Source organism: Marmota monax, unplaced genomic scaffold (genome assembly GCF_021218885.2).
Source record: "Marmota monax isolate L192 unplaced genomic scaffold, Marmota_monax_Labrador192_F-V1.1 WCK01_AAM20220418_F8-fsc00489, whole genome shotgun sequence".
In the NCBI taxonomy this organism is placed as follows: Eukaryota; Metazoa; Chordata; class Mammalia; order Rodentia; family Sciuridae; genus Marmota; species Marmota monax.
The window spans coordinates 290,512-313,860 of NW_026694574.1; the positions used below are offsets into that span (position 1 = coordinate 290,512).

The window sequence follows — 23,349 nt, forward strand, 5'->3', positions numbered from 1 at the left end:
AGTTCTGGCAAATCAAATATAAAAATGTATCAAAAGATAGTATACCATGATCAAGTGGGGTTCATTCCAGGGATGCAAGATTGGTTGAACATATGGAAATCAATAAATGTACTTCATCAATTCAGTAGACTTAAATATAAGAACCATATGATCATCTTAATAGATGATGAAAAAGCATTCAACAAAATACAGCACTCCTTCATGTTCAAAATACTAGAAAAACTAGGGATAACAGGAATATATCTCAACACTGTAAAAGTTATCTATGCTAAGTCCAGGCCAACATCATTCTAAATGGAAAAATATTAAAAGCATTCCCTCTAAAAACTGGAACAAGACAGGGATGCTCTCTTTCACTACTACTATTTAACATAGTTCTTAAAACACTGGCTAGAGCATTTAGATGAAAGAAATTAAAGGGATACACATAAGAAAAGAAGAATTCAAATTAGAACCATTTGCCGGCGAAATGATTCTATACCTAGAAGAACCAAAAAATTCCACCAGAAAACTTCTAGAACTAGTAAATGAATTCAGAAAAGTAGCAGGATACAAATATCAACACCCATAAATCAGAGGCATTTCTGTATACCAGTGATAAATCCTATAAAAGGGAAACAAGAAAAACTACCCCATTTACAATAGAATCAATCAATCAATAAAACACTTAGGAATCAACTTAATGAAAAAGGTGAAAGATCTATATAATGAAAAATATAAAACGCTAAAGAAAGAAATTAAAGAAGACCTTACAAGATGGAAAAATCTACCTTGTTCTTGGATAGGCAGAATTAATAGTGTCAAAATGACTATACTACCAAAAGCACTATACAGATTTAATGCAATTCCAATCAAAATCCCAATGAAGTAGAAAAAGAAGTAGAAGTAGAAAAAGCAGTCATGAAATTCATCTGGAAAAATAAGAGACCCAGAGTAGCTAAAGCAATCCTTAGCAAGAAGAGCGAAGCAGGTGGCATCACTATACCAGACCATAAACTATACTACAGAGCCATAGTAACAAAAACAGCATGGTATTGGCACCAAAATAGACTGGTATAACAATGGTACAGAATAGAGGACACAGACAAACCCACATTGAAGAAAAGATAGCCTATTCAATAAATGGTGCTGGGGCAATTAAAATCCATATGCAACACAATGAAATTTAACCCCTATCTCTCACCATGCACAAAACTCAACTGAAAGTGGATTAAGGCCCTAGGAATCAAAGCAGAGACCTTGCACCTAATGGAAAAAAAAGTAGGCCCAAATCTCCACCATATTGGATTAGGCCCCAACTTCCGTAGTGAGACTCCTATAGCACAAGAGTAAATATCAAGAATTAATAAATGGGATGGATTCAAACTAAGTAGTTTCTTCTCAGCCAAAAGAAACAATCAGTGAGCTGAATAGAGAGTCTACTAATTGGGAACAAATTCTTACCACACTCACATTAAATAGAGCACTAATCTCTAGAATATATAAAGAACTCAAAAACCTTAACACCAAAAACACAAATAACCTAATCAATAAATGGGCCAAGGAACTGAACAGACACTTCTCAGGATACGATATACAATCAATCAACAAATGTATGAAAAATGTTCAACATCTCTAGCAATTAGAGAAATGCAAATCAAAACTAAGATTTCATCTCACTCCAGTCAGAATGGCATCTATTAAGAATACAAACAACAATAAGTGTTGGCAAGGATGTGGGGGAAAAGGCATACTCATACATTGCTGGTCGGACTGCAATTGGTGCAGCCAATACTGAAAACAGTTTGGAGAATCCTTGGAAAACTGGGAATGGAACCACCATTTGACCCAGCCACTCCACTCCTCGGTCTAAACCCAAAGGACTTAAAATCAGCATACTATAGGGACACAGCCACATCAACGTTTATAGCAGCACAATTCACCATAGCTAAACTGTGGAGCCAAACTAAATGCTCTTCTGTTGATGAATGAACAGACGATGTGGTATATATACACAATGGAATATTATTCAGCATTAAAATAGAATAAAATTATAGCATTTGCAGGTAAATGGATGGAGCTGGAGAATATAATGCTAAGTGAAGTTAGCCAATCTCACAAAACCAAATGCCGAATATTTCTCTGATTTAAGGATGCCAATTCATAATATGCTGTGGGGAGGGGAAGAATTAAATGAACTCTAGATAGGGCAAAGGGGAAAAGGGGAGGAGATAAAGAAAGGGGGAATAAGGGTAGGAAAGATGGCGGAATGTGATGGTCATCATTACCGCAAGTACACGTATGAAGACACAAAGGATGTGACTCTACTTTGTGTACAACCAGAGATATGAAAAATTGTGCTATATATGTGTAATATGAATTGTGATGCATTCTGTTGTCACATATAACAAATTAAAATTGAAAAAAAACTAATAAATTCAGTAAAGATATAGAATACAAAATCAACATACAAAAATCAGTAACATTTCTGTACATTTACAATGAACACCTGAAAAAGAAATCAAGAAGACAATTTTATTTAGGACAGCTACAAACAAAGTAAAATATTAGGAATAAATTTATCCGAGAAGATGAAGTAGCTATACACTGAAAACTGTAACACATTGATAAAATAAACCAAAAAGACACAAATAAGTGGAATGATATCCCATTTTCATGTACTGGAAGAATTCACATTGTTAAAATATTTATATTGCCCAAAGCAATCTACAGATTCAGTGCAATCCCTATCAAAATTCCATGATATTTTTATAGACATGGAAAAAGAAATCCATAAATTCATATAGAATCACAAAGGTTTCTGAGTAATCAAAACAGTCTAAGGGCTGGGGCTTGGGCTGAGTGGTAGCGCACTTGCCTGGCACGTTTGAGGCGCTGGGTTTGCTTCTCAGCACCACATATAAATAAATTAACAAATGAAATAAAGGTCAATCAACAACTAAGAAAATATTAAAGAAAGAAAAAAGCAACCTTAAGCAAAAAGACCAAAACTAGAGGCACCGCACCACCTGCTTTCCAAATCTATTATAAAGCTGTAATAATCAAATAGGATGGTGCTGGGGGGAAAAAGACACATAGGCAATAACACATATGACATAGCAGAGAAGTAAATCCATACATTATTTATGTTTTTGACAAAAATGTCAATAATATAAAATGGGATAAAGACAGTCTCTTCAATAAATGGTACTGGGGAAACTGAATTTCTTAAAATGAAATTGGACCCATACCTTACCACATCCACAAAAACAACACAAAATGGACAAATGACTTAAAAGAAAGACTTGAAATTATAAAACAACCAGACGAAAACATAAGGAGAAAGCTTTCTGACATTGATCTAGACAAAGGTGATTTTTGGACATGACCTCAAAAGTATAGGCAATGAAGCAGAAATAGACAAATGGGGCTACATCAAACTAAAAGGCTTCTTTACCGCAAAGAAAACAATCAATAGAATGATAGGCAATCTATAGAATGGGAGAAAATATTCACAAATCAAACATCTGATAAAGGATTAATTCTAAAGTATGAAAGGAATTCACAGTATTCAATGGCAAAAAAATACAATGAATAAAAAATTGGCAAAGGACCTGGAAAGACTTTTTTAAAAGAAGATATACACATGGCCAGAAGGTTTAGAAAAAAATGCTCTACATCATTAGTCATCAGGGAAATGCAAAATTGAAAGCACACAGTATCACCTATATCTATTCAAATAGCTTTTATTAAAAAGATGAAAGATAGCAAAAGTTGACAAGAATGTAGAGAAAAGGGAAGCCTCGTATACTGTTAGTGGAACTGGCAATTGGTACAATCATTATGAAAAAAAGTATTGAGGTTCCTCAGAAAATTAAAAATATAACTATTATCACATAATATAGCAATCCCACTACTGGATATATATCTGAAATACATAAAATGAGTGTCTAAGAGATATCTGCACTCTTATAATCATTGTAGCACTGTTCACAATAGCCAAGAAATAAAACTGGCTTAAGTGTCAATCAACAGATGAATGGATAAAGAAAATGCAGACATAGGTTATTGTTCAACCTTTATAAAGAAGTAAATCTTGTCATTTGTGACAATATAGATGAACCTGAAGAACATAATGTTAAGTGAAATAAACCAGGCACAAAAAGACAAATACCATAAGATGTCACTTATAGGTGAAATATATATATTTTAAAAAGTCAAACTCTTAGAAACAGATGGTAAGATGACAATTACTCAAGGTTTGCAGGGAATTAGGGGGATATTGGTCAAATGATACAAAATTTCAGATACAAAGAATAAGTTCAAGAGATCTTGCTGGCTATGGTAGCACACACTTGTAATCACAGCAGCTTGGGAGGCTGAGATAGAAGGCTTGTGAGTTCAAAGCCAGCCTCGACAATGGCAAGGTTGTAAGCAACTCAATGAGACCCTGTTTTAAAATAAAATACAAAATATGGCTGGGGATGTGGCTCAGTGGTTGGGTGTAATTGAGTTCAATCCTGGTTCATGCCCTCCCCGCAAAAAAGAAGAGATCTATTGTACATCATGACTACTATAGCTGATAACAATACCTATATACTTGAAAATTTCTAAGAGAGTAAGTTTTAAGTGTTATCACCACAAAACAACAACAACAACAACAACAACAAAAAAAACTACACAAGTACTATAGTTTGGAACTAGAGTATCCCCTAAAAGAACATATGTTAAAAAGTCTTAGTCTCCAGCCTGTGGTACTATTGGGAGGTGGTGGAAGCTTTAAGAGGTGGGGCCTAGTAGGAGGAAGTTAGGTCACTGGAGGCATGCCCTTGAAGGGAACACTAGGGCCTTGGCCCCTTCCTGTCTCTCTCTGTGCTTCCTGGCTGCCATGAGGTGAACAGACTTCCTCCGCCACACATTTCCACCATGTTTCTGCCTTGCCAAGGCCCCAAAGAAATTGGGTCAAAGAATAATGAATTAAAACCTCTGAAACTGTGAATCAAAATAAATCTTTCTTTCTTATAAGTTGATTATGTCAGGTCTTTTGTTACAGTGACAAAAATTGACTAACAGTAAGGTATTGTACATGTTCAATAGCTTGATTTGTAGTCCTTCTACAATGTATACATGTATCAAAACATGATGTACTCTATAAATACATACAATACTGTTTATTAGTTAAAAATAAATTTTAAAAAACAAAACAAAAATTCAAGTCTTACATCTAGAAATTACATTTCAGGTCAGAAGGTCCATGGCACACTAAAAGGGTCACATTTGATTTAGCTAGACAGCAAGAGTTGAGAAACACTGTTAAAAATTTGCAGAAATGAGTATCTTCTTTTTTTTTTTCTCTAGCAAAGATAAGATGAGAAGAATAGAGATGGGATGTGGTAAAGAACAGAGTAAGTTACCTCTCCAGCTGGCTTCCCCACCTCCTCCCAATTGGCTTTTAAGATGAGAAAATATGGCAGTCCAGAGCTAGGCAAAACCACATCATGAACAAAGTTTGCTTTTATTTTTCCTGTTTGTTTTTTCTACATTTTCCTCTTCTCTCAATTTCCAAAGTATTTGAGGGTAACCTCGTTGCACACGTTTCCACCCATTTCATTATATTTCTCCACACTGTTTCCTCCTGCTTATCCTTTGTGTTTCTAACACACAAAACACCAATCCTCTGTTCATTTCAGGAGTATATGAGGAAAGACAGCAAGACTAAGATATTACATTTGCTTTCCCTCACTGAAGCCTTCCATTATCTATTTGATAATCTCAATGATTCCTTGTGGATATTTTGTTTTGTGTGGGGGGGGTGGGTACCAGGGATTGAACCCAGGGGCACTCTACCACTGAGCCACATCTCCAGACCTATTTTGTATTTTATTTAGAGATAGGATCTCACTGAGTTGCTTAGGATGGCTCTGAACTCATAATCCTCCTGTCTCAGCTTCTGCAGTCTCTGGGATTATAGGCATACACCATTGCGCCTGGCTCCTTGTGGATATTTTTGATTGGAAGATGTTACCATGAATTGGCTATGCCTACAGGGAGGGAAAATGAAGAGTTTATAGCTACCAGTCTGTGTTCTAAACACACTTTTCAAGACTTCTTTTTATCTGAATCCTGAGACCAAAAATGTCCTATTAACTCACAGTGAACAATGGTTAACTTCTACTATAGTAAGGAATGGCAAAATTGCCTTTAGCCAGGTAGGATCAAAGACCAATTCTCAAGAATATGTTAACAGAGGCTTCCATTTCTAGTGTGCAAAAATTTGAAAGTATTTTGTTTAACTAATTTACTCAGAATATTCCAAAGAATATCTTGTAAATTACTGAGCTCTAATAAGTCAACTAAGTGAACCAAGAAGAGGTTTTGGGGAAACAGGTTATAACATAAACTGAAATGAAAAAGGATGCCTCATTTGCTCTACAAATTGTGCCTTTTTTCAGAATTGAATATTAGGATTATCACTGTCTGTGAAAAAGATATGAGGAAAAATACAACAGGAAAAAAGAGAGTTACAAAAAGAAATAATTAATATGAAAGTCAAGAGAAGGAAATTTGACTCGAAACACTTATTACCCCACGTCTTTATTTACTGAGCTATATGCTCCTCTGCGATAAAACGACACTGATATAATATCTTAAGAGCATTTACTACACTATTTTGAAACTAATGTCTGAGGATAAGATGACAAAGATAAACTCTGGTGCCATATTTTGTGATCTATAAATTTTACATTGAATCCATCATCTGTTCACTAAATTTTGATTTATTAAGAGTACCACTCAGCCATAAAGAAGAACAAAATTAAAGCATTTGCCAGTAAATCGAACTGGGAAGTGTCATGCTAAGTCTAATAAGCCCATCCCCCAAAACCAAAGGCCAAATGTTCTCTCTGATGTGTGGATGCTAACACACAATAAGGGGTAGGGGAGGGTGGAGAACTGAAATTCACTGGATTAGACAAAGGGGAATGAAGGGAACAGAGAGAGGATGGGAATAGGAAAGATAGTAGAATGAATTGGACATAACTTTCCTACATTCATATATGAATACATGACTATTGTAACTCCACATCACATTCAACTACAAGAATGGGATCCTAATTAGAATCAGTTATACTCCATGTATGTATAATATGTCAAAATACATTCTATGGTTATGTACATTTAAAAAAGAACAAAGAAAATTTAAAAAAAGAAAAGAACTCAGTACTATAGCTATCCACGGGGAGCAAAAAAACACAACAAAGAGTACCACTTTAGGCAAATATTAACTTTTAGGACTAAATAAATATAGTGTATAAAATAATCTTGGGATCATTAAAAAGACTAAGTGAACATTTTCTGTACTGATGGAAAGATCACCAAATATATTATGTGAGATCATGGATAAGTAAGATACTGGAAAAGTTTATATATTTGTTTCCCTAAAACATAAGAATATAGAATGTGTATGTGTGTATATATACTATATCCTGGGAAGGTTAGGGGGTAAGAAGTTTGTATTTTCATTCTTTTCTGTTATTTGTATTTTTCTTGTCTAAATAATTTTTTACATTTTTTTTTTCTTTTTGGTAAGTTACTAGCAAGTATTACCTGGTTCCTAGAATGAAGAACTTAAAAAATAAACAAAAAGGTTTTCTGAGATAAAGATATGTTTCTGTATCACCAACACTTAGAGTAGTACACAGTTGGCATTCAATGAATGTTTACTGGGTTAAGATCTGCTTGTCATCTATTTAGTTTCTAATATTTCCCGAAGTATTGACTTTTAATGAGCCCCCCTTCAATTTCCCTTTATCATATAAAAAGTGCCAAATACAATCCCTTAAAAATAGTAGCAGTAAATATAAGTTTATTCACTTCAATCATATTCTCTCTTACTTGTATGAAATGCAACTGCCAAGGTAGGGAACAGTGATTTTTTTTCTTTATTCATATTTTTAATTGGTAAATTATAGTAGTATATAATGATATAGTTTATTGTAATATATTCTGATGTGCACACAATATAACAATATAATTTAGCCAATATCAATCCCTAGTACTTTCTCCCTCCCTCCTGCCTCCCATCCTCCTGGTCCCTTTCTTCTATTGATCTTGTTATGATTTTCATGAGATACCTGCCCTCTTTCTTCTCTTTCTTCCTCTCAGCTTCCATATATGAGAAAAAACATAATGACCCTTGACCTTCTGAGTTTGGTTTATTTGACTTAACATATGGTCTCTACCTTTATCCATTTTCCTGAAAATTACATAATTTTACTTTTAGTTGAATAAAGCTCTATTGTAGTCACTTATTTTCAATGATCTATTCAATACCCATCATACAAACAATCTCCATCAATGTGTATAAATATGCTATAGGCTCATCTATAAACTTAAGTGTCTATACACTGAAGGCTCATCAATTTATCAAATCGTTCCTTGGTAGGAAAGAAATGGAAGTGACAAAATATGTGGGTATACCAACCTTCCTTTTTCCTTTCAGGCTCTTCAAAGGAACTCTTTATCTAACCTGAACTATTTAAATTCATTTTAATTAGAATATATGGTCAATGAATACTTCTTAACTGTTTAACGCAATAATCTACTAGAAAAGGTACCTGAAGAGTGATTTAAAATAGACTGGCAAAGGAGTAATGTCTTAATTTTCTTCAATCCCGGCAAGGAGCTTTTGCCAATAGCTTTATGAATAGGATTGAACAACAAGATACCAATGAAAAATGCACCACTGCTGATACCTTCCAGTTGCCATAAAATAGTGATTTTCACCTTAACTGGACTCTTTACATATTTGACAAATATCAGAAGAAATAAAATTATCATATCCTACAACTACACAATGAACTTTGATTTAAACAAGTTAGGAAAGAAACATCTCAGATCAGCTTGACTGGCTCTAGGAATCACTCCAAAAGGAAAATAAGGTGGGGACAGTGGAGAAAATAGTGTGCAAGAGTGGAGTACATTGCTCAAAAAAGAGGATCTCATTCTTAGTGGGGAAGTACTGAGGCTAAGTCTGAGACCTGAAAGTACAGAACTGGCTGCTAAGGTCCAGAAGGACCAGTGATGGCAGTTTAAAGAAGATATTGCCTGAAGAGCAGAGAATGGCATCTTGGAAGAAGGCATCCTTAGGAGCAATGATGATGAACGGAAAGAAGGAAGCAGGCAGCTGAAACTAAAGACCCTAAAATGTAGGAGGGTATCTCTGAATTTAGAAACAAGAAACATTTACCTCTGCCTCTAAATTGGGCCAATATTAAATTGCATTTCATTGTACGACAGATTAGAAAGCACATGAACAAAGACCCAAATAATATGCTCCAGAAGCCAATGCTTATCTATCTAGAGTTGTTTAATATTACTGATTAAGAAAACTATTACACATTTAATATTTAAAAAGCGATAGAACTGTGATTTCATTCAAGATTTTTCTCCTTTATTTCCTTTAGGAAAGATACATAAAAATACTGTAAGGTATCAGAGTATATAATTTAATAGAAACATTTTCTTATTCTATTTTTAAGTTTACTTTTTTCCTCTAATAGTCATATTGAATATTTTTGTACTTAGCTTAGCACTCATATATTTTCCATATAAATTAAGCAATAGCTAACTTTTTGCCAATTGTTTTTTCTTTCATTCTATCTTCTTGTATTCATAATTTTACTTTTAGGCATCTTTCCTATAAGATACTTTTCAAAACCTGGACAAAGTAATTCTAATTCAATTAACTCTATTTCATAAAACATTCTGCCACTTCCAAAGATGGTTTCACTTAGTCTTACTTCAATAGACTTCTATAATTATTACTTGAACCTCTTGGACCTGACTAAATGAAAATAATGAAAATTTCACATTCAACTGGGTTTTAATATTAAGAATAAGAATAAATAATATCATCCTTATGTACACAACTTTCTGACCTAAAAATTCATTGAACTAATATAAAAGAGAACTGCTAATATTAATAGACTAACCATGTAATCTGAAGCTTCAGTTCTGAACACATATTTTATGGAGAAATTTAACATATAAAATGTACCAATCAGGAACTCTGGATGAAGGGCTATGAGGTGCTTCAAATTCCCCAACCTATTTTGTACTTTGCTCTGCAGGCATCTAAATCCAGGGAGCATAATTTGAGTACAATTATTTTAATGCAAGCAGTCTTGTAGTTTCCTAAAATCCTGGCGGGCTAATTCTTCAACTATTATTTTATTTTAGAATATCAATATTCCTTTGGAAATGGAGAAGGCTATGGAAATGAAAGCAAACCTTGAAACACTATTCATGACAAAATAACTTAATGTCTCAGTAAATGCATAACTCACAAGATTTTTAAACAGAAGTTCTCTATGTATCACATAAAATTTTCAAATATTTGCAAAGCTTTCAGGACTAATTAGACCATTTTATGAGCAAATAAACCATACTGAAATATATAAAGTGATGTTGCATCAAATTTCAAATATACCATAATATTAAATTTGCAAGGAAATCAGATGTTATCTTAAATATTAATTCAAATTACAACAATGGCAAAAAGAAAAAAGTGTGTGAAATAAAAAACAGCCCTTTTGACTCAAACAATTAAAAAACTATGATGGAGAACTTTGTACCTTTATGCTCATTTTCAAACTCTTCAGATAAGAGGTGGTAGCAACAACCCACACTGCAAACTCCCTTGATTTCTGAATTGGAAGCAAATATTCGCAGAGTATTTGAAGCAAGATCACCACAAGTATGTAGACCCACCATTAAACATTCCTTTAAAGAAGAAAAATAAGTTTTGGCAATTAAAAGGAGGGTTAAAAACATTCAAGTCAAGATTTTAAAGATCCATTTGAATATGCAAAGCTTTATAATAAGTAATTTTTATACTTTTTTTTTAAAGGCCGTGATCTCTTATCATAACTTTTGAGTTTCTTTCAGTGTTTTTTTTTTTTTTTTTATTTTTTGTACCAGGGACTGAACTCAGGGACACTCCACTACTGAGCCACAACTCCAGCCCTATTTTGTATTTTATTTAGAGAGTGTTTTGGGTTATTTATCCATTTGTATTTCTCTGACCTCCTTTACAACCAAGTTGCAACACTTTTTTTGATGGGATATTATAATAATTTTGCTTTTCTTGTTAATTAGATAGTCTGGATAAGTTTTCCCATGCTACAGTATTATAAATAAAAAAAATTCAGTCAGGAAAGGTTTATTGTTAATTAAGGAAGTGAACAACAGTTATACATTTCTCTCTTTAAGCTTAGTTGAACTCTCATTAAAGAAAATAACAACATTTAATCTCACTGTTTACTGTATTTATCATATAGAATTATTATTAGCAGGTAGGAGCTAGGATACAAAGACACATAAATAAAAATCTAGTCTAATAGTAAAATCTTTTAAGTATTGTTTGTCAGGGGAAGGATAATAGGAAGATTGGTTAATTTGGGTTATTAAATTGATTTATTACAGGATCCAAGAAATAGTCTTGTAATTTATTTTAAGTAATTCTTCTGAGTTTATTTTTATTGTCTATTTTCAAATATTTCAAATAGATTTGGAGAAACTTGAAAAAAAAGTGACAATATTCACTAAAAATTCTAAAGTTGGGTTAAATTAGTGGGGCCATTTAACCTGAAGAACAAACCTAATAAATGGATTCATATATAAAATAAAAACAACTCATGAGGATTAACTAGGTTCCTTTCATTGGTGTTTTTCAAAAATATGTTGGAAAAGAAAATTTTCACTTTTTAAAAAATGGCAAAACTCTAGTCAGTTACCAAAAAAGGATTTAAATTTATGAACAACTCTGATATCTTTTGTTTCCTTCCTTTGGGGAAGAATTTCTAAAAACTTTAACAAGGTAAAATAACACAATTCTAAAAGCTATCTTCTTTTTGAAAGGAGTTAAGCTTCATTAGAAGCTTCTTTATATAATTCTTTAAAAATACAATATTAACTGTTTAACATACTGTCTTTCACTTATTTAATTTGACATGCTTGTAATTTGGAAAAAATTCAAACCTGAAAGAATATCCAGAAGTTATTTTTACTCAAAAGAAATCACATATTTGATCACCAAGTCTAACATTAAACATAATTTTGTTCTAGATACTTCTTTACTTTAAGTACGTGTTTCATCTCAAAAAAATGCAAGTATTGAAGGTGATACATATGCTAATTTGCCAGATTTGATCATTATACCATGTATACATATGTACATTATACTCCATAAACATGTAAAATTTTTGTGTCAATTAAAAATAAATCTTATAAAAACACATAAGACTTTTCTTCTATTAGAATTTAAACAATACCCAAGTTGGAGATAGAGACTTAGCTTACTAAAACTGAAATTAGAAGAGGGTACTCTATTTTGGAATGTGTTCTTGGCAGATTTTAACAGCTGAAAGTATAAAGAATGCCTGGTTAGGGTTTTATTTTCTTGGTCTTTTAGAAAAATGTAATCAGATTAAAATTAATGTAAAATGTAAAATTACATTAATAAGCTATTAAAATTAAATTCTGTTTACAGCATTTTTGTAAATCAAATAAAAGAATTTAAAAGTCAAATCACCTCCAGATCTTTAATAATGTCATGTAGTTCAGAATCAGCAGTGATAAAAGAGGTTAACGGTGAATATATATTTGATTCGTTTGACTTTGATGCCAATTTTCTTCTCTCTTTATTTGCTTCAGAAATTTCTCTGTTGAGTATTTGAGATGAAGAGTTTGTCTCTATAGCATTGATAGGTAAAAAGTCTATCAGAGAAAAGGGATTTTCAAAACACAAATTATCTTCTCCATGGGGTTGAGCGTGTAGGTTTTCCATTTGTTTTCTAATGTCAGAAATTACAGAGCCTGAAAAATCTGGCAAATAATCTGAGGGAGACATTTTTTCTTGATTTGCAGAACTATTATTATATGTTTCTTCAACGTTTGCATTATACTTAATTTCATTTTGCACTTTCCTTTCTTTTGTCATTTTTAAGGCCACTCCATTCACATCTACTCTTGATTGAGTATGATAGTGTTTCCAATGTTTCTTCAATTTCCTGTTTCTCTCCTTAGCTCCATGAGTATTGGTATTTGAGGAATCAATTCCATAAACTTTTAAGCCATACTTCAAGGACAAAAAGGAGCTTAAATAGCCTTTCCCAGAACCCAGGTCAATAACCTAAAGTAAGAAAAATGGAATGAATTAAGTAATTTTAGTCAGTTGGTTATAGAAAGCATTCTAGATATTTTTTAAAGCAAGTAAACAAATGAATTATATATTTACACAGCCTGTTGTATTTGCTATTTTTCTTTAAAAAAAAACATTTTTATTAAACATTTTCCTATAAGTTTTAGTTAGCATAATAAACCAAGAAAAATAAGTAAAAGATAAATGTTAGAAGAAGAAAAATATCTTTATTCAAAGATGACATGACTATATCCAAAGCAAATCTCTGAATAGAAAAAACTAACAGAAATAGTAGGTGAATTTAGCAACATGTTAGGATACAAAAGGCAATGGAAGTTAACAATGAACCATCAGAACATATATAATAGAGTAGTAATAAATAATTTCAAGGCAAAATTTTAAAACATTTGAATTAAGACAGTATAACAATAGAATATCCGGGAATAAACTAACAAAGGGCATATATAAAATCCAATAAAAAACTTAGAAAGTCTAGCCAGGCATGGTGGTGCATACCTATAATCCCACTGGCTAGGGAGGCTGAGGCAGGAAGATCCAGATTTCAAAGCCAGCCTCAGCAATGAGGAGAAGATATGCAACTCAGTGAGACCTGTCTTTAAATAAAATACAAATAGGGCTGAGGGTGTGGCTTAGGGTTCAAGTGCCCCTGAGATGAATCCCTGGTATACAAAACAAAACAAAACAAAAACTTAGAAAGTCTAAATAAAAAGATATATCATATTCACGAAATAACAAGCCAAATGCTGAGATGGAAATTCTCTTTAAGTTGACTTAAAGATTCAACATAATCCTAATAAAAATACTAGAAGGGCTTTTTAAGGAAAATCATGAGCAGATATTACAATTTATATGGAAAGAGAGAGTTCCTAGAGTAACAAAAATTATTTTGAAAAAGAATAGGTCAAAGAATATTACTGATTCAAGAATTAATGTAAAACTACACTAATCAACAGAGTTTAGTAATGATATAAAATGGACATATAAAATCAATGGAAAAAATAAAGTCTGGAAATAGAATAAAATAGACTACATAGACTTCTGATTTTTGCCAACTGCCTAAGGAGAAGATGATAGTCTTTTAAAAAACTTGTAGGTAAAATTGAATGTGTGACAGGAAAAAAATGAACTTTTCCTGTCACACATCAAACACAAAGATTAATAAAAAGTGAATCACAGATTTAAATAACACAGTGAAAACTATTGTGTTGTGGAAGAAACATGAGAAAAATCTCTTGTGATTTTGAGATAGGCTAAGATTTCTTACATAGGACGAAAATTCATGTATAACAAAAATATAGTTTAAACTTCATTAAAATAAAACTTTAGCTATTCAAAATTTATAGTTCAAAAGGAAAATCAATATTTTCAAAACATGTAACTGAAAAAGGGTTTGTGTACCTAGAACATATGAAAAAAGTCTTACAAGTCAATAATAAGAGGACAAGCAATTCAATTAGAAAATAGGCAAAATATGTGAACATACACTTTACAAAATGATATACAAATGGTCAATATGAAGATGCCTGATGTTAGCCGTCATTAGAGAATGTAAATTAAAGCCACAATGAGATACACAAATGTCAAATGGTATTGTCACGTAGACTGACATGGAGCAAATTACATTCTATGCATGCATGTGTCAAAATGAACTCCACTATTATGTGCTATTGAAACTTTTTAAAAAGTACAAAACTAAAAAAAAATATGTAATAGAACATTTATATACAAAGATTAAAAAAATAGTTTACTACAAATTGATTCATACATTTAACATATAACCTACCAATATCAATCCTAGCTCTTTACCCAAAAGAAATGAAATATGTCCACATACAGTCTTGTATGTGAATATTCATAGCAGGAAAAAAAAAAGGGAAACAACTCAAAGTCTATCAACTTGTGAATGGAAAAATAAATTGTGTTATACCCATATTACAACATAATTTCATGAGAAAGCAAAAAGTTATGAATATAAACAACACTTATGGCTCTCAAAAGCTATGTACAAGGTGAAAGAACTCAAAACACAAAATTCTATATACTATAATTCCATTTATACCATGTTCTAGAAAAGTCAAAACTACAAGCAGATTAGTGGTTCCCTGAGAATGAAGGAGAAAGTATCCTACAGAATGGTATGAGGAAACATTTTTATAACTGTATATAATCACCAAAACTCATCAAACCTTAAGTTGATGAATATCTAAACTATACCTTAATAAATATAAAGATAAGAAAAAAATAAATTATAAGTTTTGATTGTCATAAGAAATAAATGAACACCTACAGAAATACTATTATGTTAGTTAGCTTTGCATTGCTGTGACTAACATTGAACAAAAACAACTTACAGGAAGAAAAGTTTACTTTGGCTTATGGTTTCAGAAGTTCAGTATATGGCCAGCTGACTCAATAGCTATGGGCCTAAGGTGAGGCACAAAATCATGGCAGAAGGGCATTGCAGAGAAAAGCTGCTGCTCAGTTCATGGGAACCAAGAATCAGTAATACCTTGAGTGCAAGAAGCTAGCAGTAACATAATCCTCAAAAATGATACCCCCTTAATGATTTACTTCCTCCAGCCATGGCCTACCTGTCTATAGTTACCACCCACGAATCCACATTATTTATTGATCAATTGGATTAAACCAATCCATGGATTTAGGCCACAGGTCATTATCTAATGATTTCACCTCTGAATATTCCTATTTATCTCACATACGAACTTTCGGGGGACATCTCACATCCAAACCATAACAACTATCATAACAAACCATTACCTAATCTTATTATTTATACACACACACACATACACAAACACATCTTTAATTCCTAAAGTTAATTAAACTCTGACATTAGTATAAACTACTCTAGGAAACACTTCTATATGTAAATCAATGAATGCCATTAAGTCCTAACAAATTTCATGATCTTAAAATTAGACCAGTTCAAAGCTAAGACTCCAAAATTTCCATAAATAAGAAATTAATTTACAAACATTCCTCTATACCTATTTTATACTAATTCTGAAGCTAAGTATTATGAGAAGTAGAGAAGTATTGTATGTATGTATGTGCATGTATGTATATACCATACATATATACTGTAAGGAACAAAACTCTAACTGAAGATTCAATAGCTATACTCAAATGCAAGGTCTATACAATAACATCTTACTTTAAGGAAATAAAATCTAACTGAATTTACCATATTTCTATTCATAAATGCAAAGGTTATATAGTAGAACCTTATTAATAAATTCCGATGTTTCTTAATCTCATGAGAAAGCAAAGTTCTCCATTCCCTTCTTCCTATAAAACACACTAATGATGCCAATGACAAGCTAATGTTTGTAATTGGTGTGCTGCTTTGTAAAACACCAGCACATTTGTTCCCTTAAATCTAAAAATGTTTGCTTCCAAGAAGTAATCGATTTTGTTCCTAGAACTGTTTACCATTCTACTGAATCAAGAAAGTTCTAGCTGTAAGTAACACCACACGAAGTTTTGAACAATGAAGAAACTTCATTAATTCACTTAATAAGAAATGTTAAAGTAGAACGCACCTTTGGGAGACTGACTATGCCCAGCCTTTGTACCAGTTGATTTTTATTTCTTTGGATGCAAGATGGCTATAGAAACTCTAAAAAAATCATGTAGTTTAATTCCTAAGATTTTTTTTTTTTTTAATTAGGACAAACTTTCCTAGCAGGTCTGCACTTGTACCTTATTGACCCCAATTACCTTTCCCCTCCAAACTGGTATTACAATAACATACAGATGGTTAGCAACAGAAAGAAAATTCTGCAATTAAGTTCCACTGATAGGAACATAGAAGCCGTGCAACTTTCTGCTTTCAAACAATCTTGCTCAAATAGCAAAATCCCATAATCATAATGTTCAACACCCTTACCCACAATAGAATTTTCCTTCCTGGATCATCTGCAGTAGTCTATAGGTTTGAAGACAAATGAGTCTCTAGACTAGTAAGTGGTAAGAGAGATCTCCTATTGTCCTAATTCTGTTTAGGAGAGTAATTAGAAACATTAGTACACATAATAGTTAAATTTCTTCATAATATTACTATGGTACTATTTTTTAGATAGATAAGCTACATTTTACAGACTAACCTACAGATTTACCATTCTAGGGTAATGGCTCTGATTTATAACTCCAGTGTGGAATTCTGATATGAATTCCAGACTCACAAATCCAATACTCTACCTGACATTTCCACTTGAATATGTAATAAGTATCTCAAATTGAAACTGATCTATTGATATTCTCTGTAAAACTTGCCTCTCCCATAATCTTTTTCATCAAAGTTAATAATACCTCATTTCCAGATAGAGAACAGAACTCCTTCTTTCTCTCATCATCTATATGTTAATTTTGAGCAAATCCATAAACTGATCATTTACCAAAGCTTTGCAAACCAACTTTATTCTAAATCTGATAACTATAACGGCTTGGCTTTCTCAGTGGTCTCCCTGATCCTACCTTTCTCACCCTCACTCTGTTCTCAACAGAAAAATGCAAAGTCTGATCATACCATTCCTTTCATCAAAACCCTCATTGCCTTTTTGATCTTATCTCTTAATGACTAGCTTTGTTAGTAAGTTGGGTTTTTTTTTTTTTTGGGGGGGGGGTGCTTAACTGCTGAGCCACATCCCCAGTCCTTTTTAAATATTTTATCTACAGACAGAATCTTGCTGAGTTGCTTAGGATTTTGTTAAATTGCTGAGGTTGGCTTTGAACTCAAAATCCTCCTACCTCAACCTCTTGAAACTCTAGGATTACAGGCTTGCTCCACTGTGCCCAGCCTAAATTGTTTGCTTTAACTCTGGAAGCATCTACTTAAATAGGAGCTGGTTTCTTAAAGGAATCAGTTTACATGTCTAAAAACAGTGAAGTAGAGAATCAAAGAGAGTCGATCTATTTTCTTCATAAAATGACAGAGAAGAAAAAAAAGATCCAGTGGCTGCAATGGCTTTCTTCTCATTCAGAATAAAAAGGCCAAATGATGATCACAAACGCCTCCAAAAATCTATAACTTCATAATCTTCCCCTTCCCACTCCAACCTCAGCTGTTATTTTTCTCTTATTCACTCCACTGGTGTCTATTTGGCTTCCTGGCTATTCTGAGAACTAAGTAGTCACATTCCCACTTCAGTGCCACCGAACACATTCACTTCATTTGAAAACCCTTCAGATATTTTAAAGTTTCTGTATCTTCTAAAAGAGGTATTAACTCATATTATCTTTACAAAGAGGTCTTACTTGCCTTATCTTCTGAATTAACCCCTCCCTTCCCCTTTTCTTTCCTCTTTAAAATGTTTTAACATATATAACAAAAAAATACTTAGAATCTTTTTATTGTCTAGTTGTCCTTATTAAAATATAAATGCCATGAGGGCAAAAGTACTTTTTATTTATTGCTATGTGTTCAGTGTTTTAAACAATGCCTCTGAAACATGGTAGGAGCTAAAGAAAATATTGGTTAAACGAACGAATACAAGAACATGTGCAAAATATGCAAAGGGATACAAATATTTAAGAAATACAAATCAAGAAGGCTTGGTAATATGAGTGTGAGAAGTAAAGTTTTGGGCATTCCAGTGGTGCTATGGATGAGGTAGAAATGAATTTCTTTTTTTTTTTTTCTACTTCTCTATGATTACTGCTAAGGTTAAGTATTTCAGAATCTCAGCCTCAGTCTACCAAATCCATATTTATTTAATCTCCATTTTAAAAGTGTAATTAGTATACACAGAATACATTTAAATGTAAACATTAAGAGAACCAAATAATAAGATCATTAAGTGATTTCAAGATAAAAATCTTAGTGTCCCTTAGTGCTAAGGACATTCTAATCTATAGTAATTTGCACCTTATCAGAATCACAAATTTTAGATTTGTTTCATTCACTAGATATAATTTTAACCACTATAAAAAAGTTTTCTTAAAAAAGGCCTAATATGGTACATTAAGCTATTTAAAAATATTTTGTATGTATTTTATAAATACAAATAAATCTAGTTTATCAACTTAAATTTATTTACTATTACATAGTATTTTACATAAAAATAAACATAACACAGAGACAGAGAGAGAGATAAATAAATATAAATAAAGTTATAGAGTAAATATCCCTCATTTTTGTTTGTGTTACCCCAGAGGCAGATCTGTCAACAAAGATTGAAATGAAAGTGATCTATTTGGTAGTAAAACACAGGAAGGGAAGTAAAATAGAAAAAATAGCAGCCCAATAAAGGTGTTTTTTTAAACAAGATAACATAATACTTTAGGGCAACTTGGGTTTAATCCCACTCAGAAGCTGAGGACTAGGGTAAAGCACATATCTAAGAATCATCTGTTATCGTTAAGTATTAGGTGTCCCCTAAAAGCTCATGTGTGAGATGATGCAAGAAGGTTTAGAGATGAAATGATTGGGTTATGAGAGCCTTAACCCAATCAGTGAATTAATCTGATGATAGGGATTAACTGAGTGATAACTGAAGGCAGGTATGGTGTGGTTGGAAGGGGTGGGACATTGGAGATGTTCCTCTGGGGTATATATTTTGTACCTAGTGAGTGGAGTCTCTTTCTTTCTGCTTCCTGGGTGCTTTTCTCTGCCACCCTCTTCCACCATGATGTTCTGTCTCACCTCAAGTACGAAACAATGGAGCTGGCTGTCTATGGACTGAAACCTCTGAAACTGTGAGCCCCTAAATAAACTTTTCCTCCTATAATTGTTCTTGTCAGGTCTTAGTCACAGCAGCAAGAAAGCTGACTAAAATATCATACCACCTGAAATGTTGCATCAGTTATTGGTTCAAGGCTATAGAGGGGAGGAATTAATTTCCAGAACTTATATATGAGCAGTACTTGTTTCAGTAGCAGGAGAAAGCCCACAGGAAAGAAATGGTGACAGTGCAGGTATAAAACAGTCTAGCACACTATGAAATGGTAAGGCCCGAGAGTAATTGGATTAAGTGCCCTACAGCAACTTCTATTTCCATTATTACAGGCATATGCCTCAAATTTACAATCCTCCAGAATTGCTGGGAATATAGGCATGCCCAATCATGCCTGGCTAGTAAAAATACAGGGAAATATTCTTACCTGCTTTACTCCGTAGTAATCAGTAATACTGCAGATCAGCTGTGACATTGCCTGAACTTCATGAGATTTTTTCATATTCATAAACTCAACTGGCTTCAAATTTTCAGCTAAATGAAAATAAAACAAAACTGAAATAACACTTCTAAAGCAAAATTTAATAGAATTAAAATTATCAGCCAATGCTCATTTTTTGGAATTAAATACGAAAATAAGATAGAAATTCTATTGTAGTATCTGATAGATTTCTATTCCATAGCTGCTATGAATCTAATTTGAATAAAGATCTACATATCATTAAAAATGTCCCTTGATACAAGCAGTTAATGATAAAGACTGAAAAACTATACTACAAAAGAAACTTTCCATTAAGAGACAACTTAAGAGTGGAAAGGCAAGCAACAAAAAGGGAAAAAATATTTCCAATACATACAACTACAAAAACAAAATGAATTTCTATATATCAATAAGTACCTGTACTGTCTAGTACAGTAGCTACTAGCCATGCATGATTATTTAAATTTGCATTTAAAAAATTCAAATAAAATTGCAAATTGTTTCTGAGCTGCATTAGGCACACTTAAAATGCTCAACAACCATGTTGTTTTCTATTGTCCCAAGAATCAAAGATACATATTTCTATATCAATGCAGAACATCACACAGGATGGTGCATTATGGTATATACTCTACATTATAAAAGTGGCCAAAGAGCATGTGACAAAGTAGTTAACATCATCACACATGTGAGAGTTGGGCAGTAGGGAACTGAAATGTAGTGCTGGGATGATTATTATAGCATAACAGTTTTGTTCACTTTGCGTTCCAAAATGCAGTCCTTAACCATTATAATCAAGGGAAGGGCCAAGGCTATCCTTGATACAGAGCCCATTCAGTTATTGACAGTCAGCAACATCTGACATTAAAGCTCAGTGAACTTCTATACAGCTTCTATAGCAACGCTGCTGGTGAACTTATTTAGCAACTGGAATACCCCTACCAAGAGCCATGATTCAAAAAGCCCTCTGTTTTGCTGCAGGAAAAACTATGAGATAATTTTGCTTAAAATGATTAAAGAGATTAATGAAAAAGATTAAAATAATTAAAGAATTACATTTAAAGGGAAATGCTCCCTTTACAAATGATAACTCCAGTGGATTCATTTTTAACAAGTAAGCAAACTTATTTTCATGAGTAATGGGACAAAATTTCATGTGTCTCCTAGTATCATGAGTGAGAAAGGGATTATGTTAAGTGGTCTTCAGGTAAAAAATGTATAACCTGAATCTAATCATAGGGAAATAATAAAACAGACCCAGCCTATATGCATTGAAAGTATCAGTGTCAGGAAAAAACAAAAGGCAGGTTGAGGAACTGTTCTAGATTAAAGAATTAAACATAAAACTAAATACCATACATAAGCTTGGACGGATTTCTATACTAAGGAAACAACTGGCCATACAAATATTTTTAAGAAACTTAAGAGAAATTTGAATACAGATTGCTTATTAGATAGTATTACTCCAGCAATGTTAGATTGCTTATTAGACAGTATTACGCTAACAAGGTTAGATTCCTAAGTGTGTTCATATGTTATGAGATGTTTAGGAAATGTCCTTGTTCTTGCAAGATATATACTGAAGTACTTGAGGGTAAAGTGTTAGGATATATGTAATTTATATTCAAAGGATTTAGATAAAAGGCTGCATGTGCATGCATGTGTGTGTGTAAAGAACTACAACAAATGTGAGGACATTTTAACAAACAGTGAATCTAGGTGAAAATTATACAGGGTTCACTGTACTACTTTTGCAACTTTTTGTAACTTTTCAAAATAAAAAGATGGGGAAAGGAGGATTAAATGAGATAACAGTTCCGAGCTTTGTGGACAATAAATAGGGTCTGTAATTCATTATTTTATTAATTAGATAATAATAAGTATTAAAACTGGCTCCTACCTCAACATCAAAGACTGTTTTTAATTTTTTTTTAATTTTTGTAGTTAGAGTTGGACACAATAATTTTATTATTTATTTATTTATTATTTTTATGTGGTGCTGAGGATTGAACCCAGGGCCTTGCATGTTCGAAGCGAGCACTCTACCACTGAGCCATAACCCCAGCCCCTAAAAGACCGTGTTTTTTTTTAAAAAAAAATCATCTTCTTTGCTCTATCTGAATAGGAACATATAAGTTATTCACATTTAATAAAATTATTGAATCAACTGAGTTTTTATCTACTATGTTGCCATTTGTTTTTTCACTTGTGCCATCCCTACTTTCTCACGCTCAGGTTTCTCCCTCATACCCCCAACCACACTGTGCACTTCTCCCACCTCTTCCTAAAGAACCAGCCATAGCAACCAGTAGCCCACAGCAACAAAAATAAAAAAATGATTTTGTAATTTGTATTATCCCACTGTACTGTAATCTATGTTTGAAGAGCAGGCACTAACTCAAGATAGCCAGAGGCTAAAGTAAGAACAAAATTCAGAGATCTATAAGTTATTCTGTTTAATATGGTATAAAAGAAAATCAATTCTTCTAGGTATAAGATAATTTATCATGACTTATAAGGTCTAACAATAAGAATATGTTGGAAAGATAGTAAATGTCTTCTAAGTATCTAAAACACATACATGTATACACATAAACACACATACCAGTCCTCTGTTTTTTATTTCCTTGAAGAGCTACAAGCAACTGTTCAAAAGGAGTACACATTCCCAAGTTTTGAACAGAATAATATTTTGCAGCCAGAGCAAAGGCTTCCACACTCGATAGCTTCTGAGAAGTTTCACAAAATGCTTTTGGAAAATCACTAACACCTAAAAAATCATAATAGGAGAACAAAAACAAAAACATTAGTAATAACTAAATAACTAAAAACTAATCAGTATGAGATTTTAAAATAATAAATGAATGTTGGAATTTTATAGCAAATTACAATATTTTTGTTTTAGTGTGAATTTTGGCAGTATCTCTAAAGTTCCATTTGTATCTGTTATTTAAACTATGGCTATTTGTAGA

General features: G+C 32.6%; 1 protein-coding gene across 5 annotated transcripts in view; it reads right to left on the reverse strand.

Annotated features, from left to right (window-relative positions):
- Positions 1-23,349, reverse strand: part of Mettl25 (methyltransferase like 25) — a 192,182-nt gene that overhangs the window by 160,614 nt on the left and 8,219 nt on the right. For 4 of the 5 annotated variants that reach the window (XR_006846514.2, XM_058571807.1, XM_046421329.2 and 1 more), the window contains exons 2-5: positions 22,983-23,147; positions 20,324-20,430; positions 12,572-13,171; positions 10,614-10,761 (exon numbers count right to left, since the gene is read on the reverse strand). Coding sequence is in view for 4 of the 5 variants with exons in the window: in XM_058571807.1 (XP_058427790.1) it covers positions 10,614-10,761; positions 12,572-13,171; positions 20,324-20,430; positions 22,983-23,147 (1,020 nt within the window). In the remaining variant the exon portion in view is untranslated. The remainder of the gene's footprint in view (positions 1-10,613; positions 10,762-12,571; positions 13,172-20,323; positions 20,431-22,982; positions 23,148-23,349) is intronic. The other variant, XM_046421330.2, reaches the window with a different exon arrangement.